General features: G+C 47.6%; 1 protein-coding gene across 2 annotated transcripts in view; it reads left to right on the top strand.

Moving 5' to 3' along the window:
- Positions 1 to 546: 546 nt before the first annotated feature.
- LOC147102085 (cytochrome P450 2D15-like) overlaps positions 547 to 17,910 on the top strand; it is a 62,336-nt gene continuing 44,972 nt past the window's right edge. Inside the window, exon 1 of one of the 2 annotated variants that reach the window (XM_085964263.1) lies at positions 547 to 783. In XM_085964263.1, the coding sequence (XP_085820389.1) occupies positions 574 to 783 (210 nt within the window). In that variant the 5' untranslated portion in view covers positions 547 to 573. Of the gene's footprint in view, positions 784 to 5,082; positions 5,161 to 17,910 lie in introns of those variants that run through there. The other variant, XM_085964262.1, reaches the window with a different exon arrangement.

Here is a 17,910-nt window from a genome sequence, read left to right as displayed (position 1 = left end):
TTCTGTGCTGCGTATTAGAAAAGGACCTGGGAAGAACATGGATCGTAAAAATAATCAACTTAGAAATTACTACTTGCAATATTACAGTGCAAAGGCCTAACTCATTTGTACGACATTCTGCTGGTTTGTGCCTCTGCTACAATAGCAAGTAAACCAACACCATAGGAAAGATTTAAATGCTTGTTTGCAAATGTCACATATCTTTGCATGTTCAATCTTAGCCTCTGGGTTTGTGAGTTTAAGTTACAAAACGCAGGAACACAGAATTCACTGAAGTTTCTGAAACTCTATGGATTAATGTGAAAACCTTATTAATCGAACTCTGAAAGGAGAAAGGTTTTAGGGAGGCAAAGAGCAAAGCAGTGATTGATCTATAGTAGGTTTAATATTGATATAGTTTTATATACATGATGTGTGGATTGGTAAGCTAAAGTCCCATGGTGCTGTGATAGAGTGGATGGCCACTCCCAGTAATGCTCGACAGCAGCTCTTGCTCACATTCAGCTGACAGACTGGGCGGGATTTGTTCTCTGCTCGTTGGCTGCTGGACAAGTGTTTGTCTCTCTGGGAAACATGGAGCTCATGGCTTTCTCTGAGTTCCTGCACACAGTATTTGACAAGTTCACCATGCTGGCCGTGTTCTGCACTGTGTTTGCCCTGGCCTTTGACTTCATGAAGAGATGGAAGAAGTGTCAGAACTACCCTCCCGGGCCCTGGGGTTTGCCTTTCATTGGGAACATTCTTCAGGTAGACCTGAGCAACCCTCACCTGTCGTTTGCAAAGGTAAAGTACCAGCAGTGAGATGACAGAGAGTGAATGGGGCTGGCTGAAGGTGAGGGGCCTCATTGTGTGGAGCACATTTAACCCGCTCAGTTTTTCTTTCCTTCTGTAGATGAGTTGCTTTTTCAATCTGTTTTTCTCCATTTCTGTCCTATTTATTGTGTCTAACTTTCTTTCTATCTGTCCTTCTTTTACTCCAAGTTTTCATACTCATTCTTCTGTTTATTGACAATTGTTTTTTTAGATCCTTCTTTCTTTAATGGTGTCAAGTATAACTTGTGTGTTTAGTGTACTCTTGTTCCAGGTTTCGACCGAGTGAAGAGCACAATAATGAAATTGAGTGGCCCCGCTCTGCCGATCATTTTTCTCCCTCTCTATTTCTCTTTCCCTCTATTTGTTTGGTTTCTAGGTTGCTTTTCCTTCTGTCTTCCTCTATTTCCACCCTGTTTGTCTCTCTTTTATTACACGTTTCTCAGCTTATCCTCTTTATTGACCAATTGTTCTCTTCATACCCTTTCTTTAATAGGGTCAGGTATAACTTTTGTGTCCAATGTACTCTTGTTCTAGATTTAAATTGAATTACGGTCACGGTATTGATAATTAGATTTAGTTTCTTCAAACTTTATAACTAATATATTTTCTTAAAAGGATAAATTATGAGGGCAGGTTGCGTGAACTTGGCTTGTATCCACTTGAGTTTAGAAGGTGATCGAATCGAGATGTTTGAAATGATAAAAGGATTTGACAGGATAGATAAAAAAGAAACAATTTCCTCTGGCGGGGGAGCCCAGAACAAGGGGGCATAACCTTAAAATTAGAGCCAGTCCGTTCAGGAGTGAAATCAGGAAACGCTTCTTCAAACAAAGGGTAGTAGAACTCTGGAACTCCCTCCCCGAAAAGGCTGTGGATGCTGGGACAGTTGATACTTTCAAGACTAAGGTCAATAGATTTTTGTTAGGTAAAAGCATCAGTGAGCAGGGGGAGGTGGGAGGGAATGATCTGGAAATAGTTGCTTCTTCCTGGACTTGGCAGAAATGGCTGCCCTTGGCTGAGGAGCCCTAGGACCAAGATCTCAGGGCCCAGACTTTCAAATATCTATGATTCAGGAGCATAGATCTCACATGCGGGCAGTCTCCTCTCATGTGGTGCAGATGATGTGGGAGGAGTCCACAATCCACATCTGCAATACAGTGCATGACTGCGGCAGTCCAGGAGATCGATGCAGGCTCAGGACATCAGGATGAGGCCCTAAGGGCAGTTGTCTCCACAGAGGGCCTGAAGTCCATCTATTTCAGGGTTTTATGGACTTAATTGGAACTATTTGATCTGCTTTCACACAGACCATTAGCCCAACCGAGGCCATGCCCAACACTGACATTGCGCCGTCATCAATACAGCTGCCTCCAAAGCAAGCACTGGAGGGATCTTCTGGTCCACACCCATTAGGCACTGGATGCATAAGTGACATGAGACCAGATGTAGGTCCTTCAATGACATTGGCTTCACTAAGATGAGCACCACTTGTGTCCTCAAGGGCTCCTGTGGTACAGTCCCAGCCACAAACATCACAACTTCCTGACACTGAGGTATCACCACATTGGAGCAGGAGCTCAGGAACCGGCACAAACAGAGCTTTAGGCACAAGGGTTAGTCACAGTGATAAAAGGTAGACGTAGAATGCAGGGACAAGATGGCATTCTGTGTATTTTTTCCGGGGAAGCCTCCGGTTATCTCTTCCTTAAGGTGATTAATGTTCTTTTCCCAGAGAGGATGTTAGAGGTATTACAGATTGTTTAAGTGTAAGAAGTCACACAACACCAGGTTATAGTCCAACAGCTTTATTTGAAATCACAAGCTTTCGGAGCGCTGCTCCTTCGTCAGGTGAAGTGGAGAAATGCATAAAGACACAGCTTATATAGTCAGAGAATAATGTCAGATGTTTACAGGTAATGTTTCCAGCTGCCATTTATCACACCTCGGCAGAGAGATAATCACAGCAATCAAAGGTGTGAATGGTGTCCAAACAGGTCAGTCAGGAAAATATTACATCAAAGAACAATGAGGTGGGGTCACAAGGGGTCAAATATTGCAGATGCTGGGGTCTGTATGAAAAACAAAAAAACAGACAAAAAACATTTTTTTTTGCTGGAAATCACAGCAGGTCCGGCCACATCTGTGTAGAGAGAACAAGCCAATGTCGACTCGAGTCTGGATGACCCTGCATCAGGTGGGGTTACATGTAGCGTGACATGAACCTAAGATCTCGGTTGAGGCCGTCCTCATGGGTGCGGAACTTGGCTATCAGTTTCTGCTCGACGATTTTGCGTTGTCGTGTGTCTCGAAGGCCGCCTTGGAGAATGCTTACCCGAAGATCGGAGGCTGAAGATGCGAAGCAGATGAGGGCACCCTCTTTACTGCAAGAAGTTGGTGATGATCTCCCGCCTGATGGCATGTGCTGCTGGCAGTGGGGTTTGTGGGCCCACCTCCCCTCTCTCTCGCCGGGGCTTCTTTGTTATACACAGGGAATTGGTCCCCACCATCTTCTCCTTCTTCATCTTCTGTGCTTGTCCTCCTGTAATGGTCTAAATTACAGAGTATGCAGCAAAATGCTGCCATTCTGGAAACCCTTGCTGGACTGTACTGCAGGGGAAGCCCCAGGTACTGGAAACAGGACTTGAGAATTATGATGGTCTGTTCCACAGTGATCCTGGTGGTGCCCAAAAGCATCACTGCCCTGTTTTTGGCCTCTGTTCATGGATTCTGAAAAGGTGTCATTGGCCAAAGCTGAGCGTGTACCCCTGGTCTCCTATCAGTCACTCTGCTGTGGTTGAGCAGTGCAGGTATGCTGGATTGCCTGAGAATAATTGAATCATGGCTACTTCACAGGTAGTATGCATAATGGGGTGACTAGCATCACTTACTATCTGGACATTTAGGGAATTAAATCCCCCGGTTCATGAAATTGATGGAGTTTTCATCCACATTAGAGAGATCAATGGCATCCTCCACTTGTGGCACTTCATGAACCCAGGGTTTTCAGAATGGCAGCATCTTGCTGCATCCTCTATAATTTTACCACCATAAAGATGTGTCTCTGATTATAATGTTCCCGGCAAACTGCTTATATGATGATTGAAGATCCAGGTTTGTGAAGCATGAGATTGTGAAACACATCTTGTTGCATTATTTATTCATAATCCACATTAACAAGACAGAAGCAAAATACTGCAGATGCTGGAAATCTGAAATAAAAACAGAAAATGCTGGAAATACTCAACACGTTAGGCAGCATCTGTGGAAAGAGAAACAGAGTTTACGTTTCAGGTCGATGACCTTTCGCCAGAACATTAAACATTAAACTTGTTAAACGTTGACAAATTTGATTTGTACTTCTTTACCAGACTGCTGCTCTTTAACTTTTGAATAGTTTAATAACTATTTTCTGACATAGGAACATAGGAACTGGAGGAGGCCATTGAGCCCCTCGGGCCTGTTCCGTCATTCAATTAGATCATGGTTGATCTGTATATTAAGTCAATTTACCCGCCTTGGTTCTGTCACCCTTAATTCCCTTGCGTAACAAAAATCCATCAATCTCAGTTTTGAAATTTTCATTTGACCTAGCCTCAACAGCTTGGGGGAGAAGTTCCAGATTCCACATATTGCTTTGTATCATTAATGATCAGTGTTATCAATATAGACACTGCACTGCCGAATCCCAATAATTGTTTTTGGTCAGGTAGCTCCAGAAACCGATCGCCACCTTTAAGAGTCTCCGATTGAAGCTACTGAGAAAACTATTTGCCGGGTTTCCGCTTTCCCAATATGGAGCGCACGCTCTGTTCCCAGAGGGACCCACTTATCTAAGGCCAGAGAGCTTCGCTGCAAATTGGCAGAGCTCGGTGTGCACAGGAGCACTGTTGGAGTTTAACCAGCTAAAACAATTACTTGTCCAGTAATGACCATCTTGCACATTAAAGCATTTTCTGTACACTAGAAGGAGGAAGCCTGTCCTGCCCCCAGTGACAGGACCACTTCTCCAGGTTCCACTTTTGATCCAGGCTGGTTGGTCAATCATTAACAGTGCTGGAGGACTTTGGACTGACAGGTCTGGCTCTGGTATCAGATTACTGAGTCTGCCACACAGCTGATTTGGGTTCCATCACCGGGTATATCAGCTCGGACTGCCTCCTCCAGCAAACTTATATAGCCATAAAACTATAAAAGTTTATATTTTAAGATCTGACGCAGGTACCAAAACAACCTCTGTTTTAACGATAGCAAAATACTGCTGGAAATCCGAAATAACAACAGAAAATGCTGGAAAAATTCAGCAGGCCAGGCAACATCCGTGGAGAGAAATTAGAGTCGACGTTTCAGGTGAACCCTTTATCACGACTAAAGAGGCACAGGGAATGAAATAGATTAAGAGGCCAGGCTGGGAGAGAACAAAAGAGAAGAAGAGACATTAAGAGGTATTCAAAACGAGACGAGATGGTGATAGGACTAGTGGAGACAAAAGACGGCTCTAGATTAGGTGTGAAATGTGCTGGCAGAATGGGAGACAGCTGCCATGTGGGAGAGAGAAAAAAAAGGAAAGGGGGGGGAGGGAAAAACCAAAACAAAGGGGTGGATAAAAAATATAAGTAAAAATATAATAGGGGCCGAGGTTATGATCTGAAATTGTTGAACTCGATTATTGAGTCCGGAAGGCTGCAAAGTGCCTATTCGGAAGATGAGGTGCTGTTCCTCGAGCTTACACTGAGCTTCCGTGGAACAATACAAGAGGCCAAGGATGGTGAGGACTGAGTGGGAATGGAGCGGTGAATTAAAATGACAGGCGACCGGAAGCTCGGGGTCCCCCTTACGGACTGAACGGAGGTGTTCCGCAAAGCGGCCACCCAATCTGCATTTGGTCTCCCCAATGTAGAGGAGACCACATCGTGAGCAGTGAATACAGTATACTAGATTGCAAGAAGTACAAGTTTTAATACTGGTTTTTGAGCTGTCCTAGCCTGATATACCAAGGTATGATTTCATATTTTAGCACAGGCCTTCAAGGCGGACATAATTCGGGTACCAACCAAGCTCATAAGGAGGAAAGATAGCGCACCCAAAGCTAGAGTTCCCTGGATGACAAAGGAAATAGAGGTTAAAATAAAACAGAAACAGGAGGTTTATAACGGATGTCAGGTACAGAATGTAGACGTAAACCAGGCAGAATACAGAGAGTGCAGGGGGAAATTGGAAAGGAATATAAGAAGGGCAAAGAGAGAATTTGAGAAAAGATGCCCGGGTAAAATAAAAGGATACCCAAAAGTCTTTTGTAAACATATAAAAAGTAAAAAGATAGTTAAAGGAATAGTGGGGTCGATTAGGGACAAAAAAGGAACTCTTCTAGTGGAAGCAGAGGGCATGACTGAGGTATTGAATGAACACTTTGCATCTGTCTTGACAAAATAAAAGGGAGAAGTTAATGTTGCAGTGGTGGAGGGGGGAGTAGCGATATTAGGTATAGCCCCGTTTGGGGCGCTAACTTCGCCTAGCGCCCCCACGGCGGAAATTGGTCGGTTGCGCCCCAAAGGGAAGCGGGGCACTACTGGAGGTGCCCCGCCTCCCTCTTGGGGCGCTGCGCGTGAATATCGTGGCGCTACGTGCCACAGCGCCACACGCTGCGGCACGTCGCGCTGCGGTATTGCAGGCCTTCCTCCCCTTCTTAAAGGGGAGGGGCCTTGTGCAGCATGATCTGGGGCCCAGCTGGGCCCCCGGGGATCGGGAGTGCCAGCAAAAGAGCCCGGCACCCAAGAGAAGTGCCGGGCTCTTGGAGCACAGCCGGCACTCCGCGGGGGGGGGTTCCGGAGGCCGGGGACGGGAGCGCAGGCAGGTGCTGGCAGGCGGCCAACAACAAAAATGGGCGCCCCGCACCTCGCCTTTAATTTGCGCCTCCCCGGCCACAGGTACGCCACCCTGACCCTGTCGGACATAGCGTCCGGCGGTAAATCGGGGGCGCTCCCAAAGATCGCGGCCGGGGCGTGAGCAGGGCGCTGCGCACACCGATGACGTCATCGCCAGCAGCGCAGCGCTAGCGGTTAGCGCCACCACTAACCGCCCACTGAATTTGATGGGAGTCGTGGGCAGTGCCGCGCCCGGGCGCTAGTTGGTTTGCGCCCCACTTAGCGCCCTCTTAAGGCACTAACGGGTGGCGCAACCAACTGAATTTTTCCCCCATTGGAGAGGATAAAAATAGATAGAAAGGAGGTGCTAAATAGGTTGACATCACTCAAAGTTAACAAGTCACCTGGTCTAGATGGGATGCAGCCTAGGTTGCTGAGGGAAGCAATGGTGGAGATAACAAGCTCTGGCCACAATCTTTCAATCCTCCTTTGATATGGGAGTGGTGCCAGAGGACTGGAGGATTGTAAATGTTACACCCCTGTTCAAAAAAGGGAGGAGTGATAAACCTGGTAACTACAGGGTAATCAGTCTAACGTCAGTCGTGGGAAAACTACTAGAGACTATTGTTAAGGACAAATTTAATTCTTACTTGGAGAACATAAGAGCATAAAAAATAAGAGCTGGAGTAGGCCATTTGGCCCTTCGAGTCTGCTCCGCCATTCAACAAGATCATGGCTGATCTACCTCAACTCCACCTTCCCGCACTATCCCCATTGTAGTGTATGTAACCGTTCCACCTTTAAGAGAACTATTTTAAGGGTTGCACTACTTTATCTTGGCTGCTGTATACTGTAATACCGGTGGTGACCACACCGGTATATAAGTGCTGTGTAATGATTTATTGGGCAGTTCCGCCCTGACCTTCGACTAGTAAAGACCTGTTAAAGTTTACTCTTGTGGTCTGTGTAGTAATTCTCAATATAACACACAGACTTAACAGTGGCGACGAGTACGATCTTACCCTGTGGCAGAGATACATCCAAGGCAGTTTAACGGGCGTCGAGAAGAGGCATCCGCCCTCATCATTCTGCTGAGAGAAGACTCGAGTCTGCAGAGCAAAGGAAGAATTCTGACACGAAGCCTTCCATCAGCAACAGGCAGTGATCATCCCTTCTATCACGGTGGTGGGTAAGCCGATCAGCGACGAGCAGCAAGTCGGCCACGTTGGCTGTGAAATAGGGGAGGGAAGAACGGAGGAGATAAGGGCGGAGAACTCGACCACGGCCGGGGGGAAAAGAGCCGGACAGAAGTCGGGGCCAGAGGCGCTGAGACTGGGGCAGCGTAAGGCACGGAAGCCGCGGTGAATACAAACGCAGCCGGTGTGAGAGACCGGGCTGCAAGCGGGCTGGGAGGCGCAACAGCGTCGAGAGAGAGCTCGACCGCGACCGGTGAAAAAGGCCGGGCAGCTACCGAGGCCGCGAGGCGCAGCGACCGGGTCAGCGTAAGGCGCGGGAGAAAATTTAAAAAAAAACTGCGGAGAACTCAGCCGCAGCCGGGGGAAATGACCGGACTGCAAGAGGGGCTGGGAGGCACGATTTGAAAACCGCTGGGGAGGGCGAATGCAGCAATACGGCAATCGCCATTACAGCCAGCGGGGGAGAAAGGCAAACGCGGGAAGCCGCCATTTTAGTAGGTGGGGAAGAAGACAAGTGCGGGAAACCGCCATTTTGAAAAAAAAAAAGTTAAAGAAAAATTTATTTTTGTTTCTCAAGAAGATTGCGAGGATGCCTAAGCGTGGTAACATCAACGATTTCGATCCCGATGTTGAAGATTGGGCCACGTATGTAGAACGCATAGAGATATATTGTAAGGCAAATAAAATATCAAATGAAGATAAAGCACTAACCTTACTAAACTCAATGGGTGCGAAGACATACGGGCTATTGAAGCATCTTCTATCACCAGCTAAACTGGCGGATCAGACTTTCGCTAATATTGTTGCTGTCCTGAAGGATCATTTGAACCCCACACTGCTGATGTTAGCGGAACGGTTTAAATTTTATGCGAGAACGCAACTGAAAGAGGAAAGCAATGCGGAGTACTTAATTGAACTGCGTAAGCTAGCAAAATACTGTCAGTTTGGGGAAGGACTGACAGAGGCACTGAGAGACAAATTCGTGTGCGGATTGTCGAAAGAAGGAACACAAAAGCGGCTACTTGAAGAGAATGATCTTACACTTGATAAGGCTGTCTCTATTGCAGCATCGCACGAAGCCGCAGCGAGAGGCACTGCGGAAATGCAGCTGAAGGCAGCGGTACTCAGCGTAGATCAAATGGCTTTGGGTACAACGAAATGTTATCGTTGTGGGAAGACAACACACGATCAGAACTAATGCTGGTTTAAAAACCAGGAATGTAGAAAATGTGGCAAGCTTGGTCACATAGCTAAAGTATGCCGGTCAGGAAAGAAGACCAGCAACAAAAAGTCACCGCAGGAAAAGTGCAGCAAGGTACACAAGGTGGCTGAGAAGAGTTCGGATGAACAGAATTCGGATTCAGACTCCAACAGCAAGGAACTGGGTAGTCTGAGAATTCACAATGTGAGTAAGGAAGCTGACCGACAAACTATCTGGGTCACCCTGCAGATAGCAGGAGCCCAAGTGAAGATGGAATTGGACACCGGATCGGCGTTGACGGTCATGAATAAGCAAGATTACGAAAGGTTATTCACACATATTCCCCTACGGGATACGGAGATAGTATTAAAGACATACACGGGGCAAAGAGTATACCCCATCGGAAGGATAAAAGTCAAGGTGGTACACAAGGGCAAAGAACACCAAGGAATGGACATATATGTACTACCTGAGGGAGGTCCACCACTTCTGGGACGGGAGTGGATCAGGAAAATAAATATGGACTGGCACTCCCTAAAAGCAATAACGGGAGATTCCGGAAAAAGAAAAGATGTCAAACCTGCACGATTGTCCAGAATATTGGATGAGGGCATATGCAGCAGTGACAGTGACAAAGCAGAGAGTGAGAACTCGGTGAAGACAATCAGCTCAGACCCTGGAACTGATGATGGTAAGACCAGCCCATGTGCAAAAGACAAGTCTAAAATGGACTTGCAGACTAATGATGGAAAAACGAAGGAGTGTATAAATGCTTCAGGAGAGAACAAAGTATCAGAACAGAATTCCACTGAACAACAACAACATAGTTTGACAGAGAATTCTGAGTCCGTCCAGTCTACAGACATGCACATTTCTGAGGAACACCGGGCTCGAACTCAACTCAATCTCAAACTACAACAGCAATTAGAACAAATGATTCGCCGTTTTGAGCAAGAGATGAATGCAAAGAAAAAGTTCTTTGACACAGAGTTGGAGAATCTGGGAAGACAGCAGAAGCAGCTGATTGAGAAAATGGAGCAGGAACACACAAACCGTCGGCGCGAGGAGGCCAAACGAATCAAAGCTGATTCAGTTTCTGAAGGTGCGTGCGCTAATCTGGTGGAGCAGGATGTTCAGCAACTGAAGGCGCTTGTTAGCAGGTTACAGGCAGGAAAGGCTGATTTGGTTGCCATGAATTCCGAGCTCCTACTGAAGTTGGGTGCAGCATCACCGGACGATACATTTGTTGAAATTCGAATGGTGGAGGCTGCGGATGATGGCGAATTAAAAGCAACAAAGAACCCCCAGTGCAAGGTTACAAACAGCCCTGCAGCCTATACGTCAAAAACACATGACGACGATACTGGGAAACATCTGATGTCAGAAGAGTTAACGGTCAGCCAACTCCTTCATATGCTGAGGGACAAGACTCTGAAATTGGAAAAACTTGAACACGAGCTTCAATATTCAAAGGAAAGGGTTTCGGAGCTCTCAAAAGTTATTGAAACAGCTGAGGTTGCAACACAGACTGAGAAGATTGCAGCAGAGCAGCCCTTGGATGCCAAGAGTACGCTGACTCACGTCAATGTAGAACAACAGAACGCTGAAACAGCTGCTCCAGTAGAGGGATTGAATAGTCCGAACAATCAATCTCCGAATGAAGTTGAAGTATTGAAATCACAAGTGATGTCATTAGTAAGAGACTTGCAGGAAGCCCAGAAAAAGCTGGATGAAGCTGAACACATGAAGAAGTCTCTTCAGGAGAGATGTCTGGATTTGGAACAAAAGCTGGCTAACGTCCAGCTGGGCATGGAGGAGATGAGGCAACTTAAGTTTTCCAATGAAAAGCTGAAGCTGCAAGTGGAAAGCTTACAGTCAGAACAAAAAATTGAGCAGATGAAATTAGCAGATGAAAAATTGAACTTAGCAGATGAAAAATTGAAATTGGCAGAGGCAAAAGCTGAAGTGATGGAGGAAATAGAAGACAATAGAAAAGAAGCAGAAGATGATGACTCATCTGAACCATTATCACCCCTACCAGGTCACGCACGTGGTCCCTCCGAACTGAGCCAAATCAGTCTGGAAGTAGGAAAACTTCCCAAGGTACTCGAGCCTTTAGAAGTCAGCAATGCTGGTTCTGAAGTTAAGAAAGTTCAAGCTGTTAAGTCCAGTGAAGGACTATTAGATGAGTCACCCCAGCAACGAGAACCTACTACACCACCGAGAACTACTACACCACCGAGGCGTTATCCGGACCGAGTCAGGAGGCGCAGGAGGCGCCCCCTCAGAGACTGAATCTGTGAACTGTTTTACATGAAGTTGTGTATATATGTTATGATGTTATGTTTAATGGGGAATATATACTGTTAAGCTAAAAAGGGAGGATTGTAGTGTATGTAACCGTTCCACCTTTAAGAGAACTATTTTAAGGGTAGCACTACTTTATCTTGGCTGCTGTATACTGTAATACCGGTGGTGACCACACCGGTATATAAGTGCTGTGTAATGATTTATTGGGCAGTTCCGCCCTGACCTTCGACTAGTAAAGACCTGTTAAAGTTTACTCTTGTGGTCTGTGTAGTAATTCTCAATATAACACACAGACTTAACACCCATATCCCTTAATTCCCTTCGTTCCCAAAAATCTATCGGCCTCTGTCTTGAATATACTCAACGACTGAGCCTCCACAGCTCTCTGGGGTAGAGAATTCCAAAGATTCACGACCCTCTGAGAGAAGAAATTCCTCCTCATCTCAGTCCTAAATGGGCGACCCCTTATTCTGAGACTGTGACCCCGTGTTCTAGGTTCCCCAGCCAGGGGAAATATTTTCTCAGTATTAACCCTGTCAAGCCCCTTAAGGATTTTATGTGCTTCAATGAGATCACCTCTCATTCTTCTAAACTCTAGGGAATATAGGCCTAGCCTACTCAATCTCTCCTCATAGGGCAATCCCCTCATCCCAGGAACCAGTCTAGTGAACCATCGCTGCACTCCCTCTAAGGCAAGTATGTCTTTCATTAGGTAAGGAGACTGGGGGGGGGGGGAAATTTGGTTGCTAGCAACTAGCGCCCGGGCGTGGCGCCACTAACGCCTCCCACGAAATTCAGCGAGAGGTTAGCGGCAGCGGTAGCCAGTAGCGCCCCATGACATGACGCCTCCGATGATGATGTCATCGCCCTGCGCAATGCCCCACTCACATCCCGGCCGCAAACTTGGCTCGTGCCCCCCGACCTACCGCTGGACACTATGTCCGACAGGGTCAGGGTGGTGTTTTTGTGGCCGGGGCGGCGATAATTAAAGGGCAGGTGCCGGGCGGCCATTTTTTTGTGCCGCCTGCCAGCACCTGCCCCCTCTGGCCTCCTGCTGCGGGGTGCCGGCCACGATCGGGCAACACGGCACTCCTTTTGAGTGCTGGGCTCTTTTGCCGACACCCCATCCCCCGGTGGCCCAGCAGGGCCCTGGTGTGCGCTGCGCTAGGCCCCTCCCCTTTAATCAGGGGAGCGAGGCCTGCAGTACCGCGGCGCTGAAAGTTATCGCCCCAAAGGGGGCGCGGGCCAATTTCCCTCCCTCGGACTGTACACAGCACTCCAGGTGTGGCCTCACCAGGACCCTGTATAATTGTAGTAAGGCTTCTTTACTCTTATACTCTAATCCCTTTGTAACAAAAGCAAACATACCATTTGCTTACCTAATTGCTTGCTGTAGCTGCATGTTAACTGTCTGTGATTCATGTACAAAGACACCCAGGTCCCTCTGAATGCAAACATTTCCCAGTCTCTCACCATTCAAAAAATATTCTTTTTTGTTTTTCCTACCAAAGTGGATAACTTCACATTTCCCCACGTTGTATTCCAGTTGCCATGTTCTTGTCCACTCAGTCAACCTGTCTATATCTCTCTGCAGCCTCTTTGCATCCTCCTCACAACTTACATTCCTATCTAGCCTCGTATCATCAGCAAACTTGGATATATTATATTTGGTCCCCTCATCCAAATCATTGATGTAGATTGTGAATAGCTGAGGCCCAAGCACTGGTCCTTGCGGTACCCCACTAGTTACAGCCTGCCAACCCGAAAATGACCCTGTTATTCCTACTCTTGTTTTCTGTCCATTAACCAATCCTCAATCCATGCTAATATATTACCCCCAATATCATGAGTCCTAATTTTGTGTAATAACCTTTTGTGTGGCACCTTAGAATGCTTTTTGAAAATCCAACTACACCACATCCACTGGTTCCCCCTTATCCATCCTACTAGTTACATCTTCAAAACACTCTAACAGATTTGTCAAACACGATTTCCCTTTCATAAAACCATGTTGACTCTGCCTAATCATATTACGATTTTCTAAGTGCCCTGTTACCACGTCCCTAATAACAGATTCTAGCATTTTGCCTACTACTGATGTCAGGCTAACTGACCTATAGTTCCCCGTTTTTTTCTCTTCCTGTTTCATAAATAGCGGGATTAAGTTTGCTACCTTCCAATCCTTAGGGACTGTTGTAGAATCTAGGGAATTCTGGAAGATTAATACCAGTGCATCCACTATCTCTGCAGCTACTTCTTTTAAAACCCTAGGATGCAGGTCGTCAGGTCCAGGGGATTTGTCGCCACTTAGTCCCATTAATTTCTCCAGTATTATGTCTTTACTTACACTGATTTCTTTAAGTTCCTCATTCTCTCTAGACCATTGGTTTCCTGTTATTTCCAGAAAGTTTTTTGTGTCTTCTACCGTGAAGACAGATATAAAGGGGGAAAAATTTGGTATCGCCCCGTTTGGAGCGCGATTATCGGCCGTGCGCAGAGTTTAGCGCCTGGCGCTAATTATCGCCTCCAACTGCAAACTTGGCTTTTATCGCCCCTGGAGTTGATTGGAGCGCTAAATCAGGTGCTACACACCTCTCTTAAGGCGCAAAGGCCGAGGAGCGAGGCGCTACCTCAGAGCGCTGGCGAAGCTCATGTGATGTCAGTCAGCAATGGAACACAGACACACTGGCGCCGGCCAGTTCTTAAAGGGGAGGGTCGATCTTGCTCTCCATCCACACCCTGCTCATTGCAGCCTTGAATCTCGGCCTGGAGAGACCTGTACATCAAATCTGCTGGAAAGAACAATGGAGAGGCCCAGGGAAAGAGCTCAGAGTGCAGCCCCCACAGTCTCTTCTAAATCGATGCAAGGTCAAATCAAAATGAACCTGCAAAGTGCTGCTCAGTACCCAAAACTCCTTCACACAGCGTTGAATCTCTCCAGAAGTCTCTCTCTCTCTCAGAATGCTTGGTGCAAAAATGTCACCAAAAAAAAAGGCAGGAAGCGGTCGCCTTTAAATAGCGCTCTCCCAGTCCCTTCCTGATTGCAAAACGCTCCCCTCAATCTGTCGTTGCTAGCGGCAGGCGGTAAGGCAGGTGGCACCACTCAATATCCGGTTCGGGGCATTAGCGGGGCATTGCACACTTGACTAACGTCATGATCTGCCAGCGCAGGAGATCGTGGTGGTAGTGTTTAGCGCCGCCGCAAAATGTCTAGTTACCTGGACTACACATCCTTCCACCCTGCCTCCTGTAAGGGCTCTATTCCATTCTCCCAGTTTCTCCGTCTCCGCCGCATCTGCTCCGATGATGCCACCTTCCACACCAGTGTTTCCGAATGCCTTCCTTTTTCCTCAACCGAGGATTTCCCTCTACCGTGGTTGACACGGCCCTCAACCGCGTCCATTCCTTCTCCCGCACTTCTGCCCTCACCCATGCCACTCTCTCCCGGAACCACAATAGGATTCCCCTTGTCCTCACCTTTCACCCCACCAGCCTCCACATTCAACGGATCATCCTCCGCCATTTCCGCCACCTCCAAAGTGATCCCACCACCAAACGCATCTTCCCCTCCCCTCCCCTTTCAGCATTCCGTAGGGACTGCTCCCTCTGAGACACCCTAGTCCACTCCTCTATCACCCCCAGCACCCCTTCCCCTTCGCCTGGCACCTTCCCGTGCAAGCACAGGAGATGTAACACCTGCCATATACCTACCCCCTTCCCACTGTCCAGGGCCCCAAACACCCCTTCCAGGTGAAACAACGATTTACTTGTACTTCTTGCAATCTAGTACACTGTTTTCGCTGCTCACGCTGTGGTCTCCTCTACATTGGGGAGACCAAACACAGATTGGGTGACCGCTTTGCGGAACACCTCCGTTCAGTCCGTAAGGGTGACCCCGAGCTTCCGGTCGCCTGTCATTTTAATTCACCACCCCATTCCCACTCGGACGGCACCGTCCTCGGGCTCTTGCATTGTTCCATGGAAGCTCACCGTAAACCTCGGCCCCTATTACATTTTTACTTATATTTTTCTATCCACACCTTTGTTTTGGCCTTTCCCCCCACCTTCTTTCTTTTTTTTTTCTCTCTCCCACATGGCAGCTGTCTTCCATTCTGCCAGCGCATTACACACCTAATCTAGAGCTGTCTTTTGTCTCCACTAGTCCTATCACCATCTCGTCTCCTTTTGAATACCTCTTAATGTCTCTTCTCTTTTGTTCTCTCCCAGCCTGGCCTCTTAATCTATTTCATTTCCTGTGCTTCTTTAGTCTTGACAAAGGGTTTTCACCCGAAACGTTGACTCTATTTTCTCTCTACGGATGATGCCTGGCCTGCTGAGTTTTTCCTGCATTTTCTGTTGTTATTTTTGATAAAGGTAGTGCAGTAGATGTTGTATATATGGACTTTCAAAAGGCATTTGATAAAGTACACATAACAAACTTATTCAGAAAATAGAAGCACATGGTATTAAAGGGATGAGGGTAACTTGGGTAGGTAATTGCCTAAGGGATAGGAGGCAGAGAGTAGTGGAGAACAGATGTTTTTCTGACTGGAGAGAAGTATGCAGTGGAGTCCCCCAGGGTTCGGTATTCGGACCATTGCTTTTCTTGTTGTATATAAACGACCTGGGCATAGGGAGTACAATTTTTGAAGTTTGTGGATGATACAAAACTTGGTAATGTAATAAATAGTGAGTAGGATAGTAGCAGACTTCAGAAGGACATAGTCAGACTGGTGAAATGGGCCGACACGTGGCAGATGCAATTTAATGCGGATAAGTGTTGCCTCACAGTGCCAGGGACCCGGGTTCGAATCCGGCCTCGGGTGACTGTCTGTGTGGAGTTTGCACATTCTCCCCGTGTTTGCGTGGGTTTCCTCCGGGAGCTCCGGTTTCCTCCCACAGTCCAAAGATGTGCGGGTTAGGTTGATTGGCTATGATAAATTGACCCTTAGTGTTAGGGGGATTAAATACGTGGGGTTACGGGGATAGGGTGGGATATGTGTTGGTGTAGGGGTTACGGGGATCGGGTGGGATATGTGTCGGTGCAGGCTCGATGGGCCGAAATGGCCTCTATCTGCACTGTGGGGTTTCTGTGATTCTGTGAAGTGTGAAGTGTTGCACTTTGGGAGAAAGAACATGGAGAGGCAGTATAATCTAAATGGCACAAAAGCAAAATACTGCCGATGCTGGAAATCTGAAATAAAAACAGAGAATGCTGGCAAAGCAGGTCAGGCAGCATCTGTGAAGAGAAAAACAGAGTTAATGTTTCAGGTCGATGGGCTTTCATCAGAATCTAATCTAAATGGTACTATTTTGAGGGGGTGCAAGAGCAGAGGGACCTGGGGGTGCATATTGACAAATCTTTGAAGGTGGCATGGCAAGTTGATAAGGTGGTTAAGAAAGCAAATGGGATCCATAGACATACACATAGAAGATAGGAGCAGGAGTAGGCCATTCAGCCCCTCGAGCCTGCTCCGCCATTCAATGAGATCATGGCTGATCATCCAAATTCATTACCCTGTCCCTGCCTTCACAGAATCACAGAAACCCCACAGTGCTGATAGAGGCCATTTCAGCCCATCGAGCCTGCACCGACACATATCCCACCCGATCCCCGTAACCCCTACACCAACACATATCCCACCCTATCCCCGTAACCCCACGTATTTAATCCCCCTAACACTAAGGGTCAATTTATCAGAACCAATCAACCTAACCCGCACATCTTTGGACTGTGGGAGGAAACCGGAGCACCCGGAGGAAACCCACGCAAACACGGGGAGAATGTGCAAACTCCACACAGACAGTCGCCCGAGGCCGGATTCGAACCCGGGTCCCTGGCGCTGTGAGGCAACAGTGCTAACCACTATGCCACCGTGCCCCCCATATCCTTTGATCCCTTTAGCCTTAAGGCTTTGTAAATAGGGGCATTGAATACAAAAAGCAAGGAAGTCATGCTAAACTTTTACAAGTCACTGGTTAGGCCTCAGCTGGAGTATTGTGTAAAATTCTGGGCACCTCACTTTAAGAAGGATATCAAGGCCTTGGAGAGAGTGCAGAGGAGATTTACTAGAATGATACCAGGGAGGAGGGACTTCAGTAATGTGGAGAGACTGGAGAAGCTGGGATTGTTTTCCTAAGAGCAGAGAAGGTAGAGGGGAGACCTAATAGAGGTACAGGTAGACTACCCTTTATCCGGACTTCCGAAAACCGAAACCCTCTAAAAACCGAAGGTTTTTTCGTTCAGCGTAAGTCGTGCGTACGAACGAAAAAACCTTCGGTTTTTAGAGGGTTCCGGTTTCGGAAGTTCGGATAAAGGGTAAGTCGTGCGCACGACCCCCCGCCGGCCCCGACAACCGCCGACCCCCCCGCGGACCCCGCCGGCCCCGACAACCGCCAGCCCCCCCGCGGACCCCGCCGGCCCCGCCAGCCACAACAACCGCCGACCCCCCCGCGGACCCCACCAGCCCCGACAACCGCCGATCCCCCCCGCCGACCCCGCCAGCCCCGACAACTGCCGACCCCCCCG

Source organism: Somniosus microcephalus, chromosome 22, assembly GCF_052327205.1.
Source record: "Somniosus microcephalus isolate GS21.2 chromosome 22, FLI_Smic_1.0, whole genome shotgun sequence".
In the NCBI taxonomy this organism is placed as follows: Eukaryota; Metazoa; Chordata; class Chondrichthyes; order Squaliformes; family Somniosidae; genus Somniosus; species Somniosus microcephalus.
Note: the sequence above shows the minus strand (reverse complement) of the source record. Positions and strands in the feature narration are given on the sequence as shown.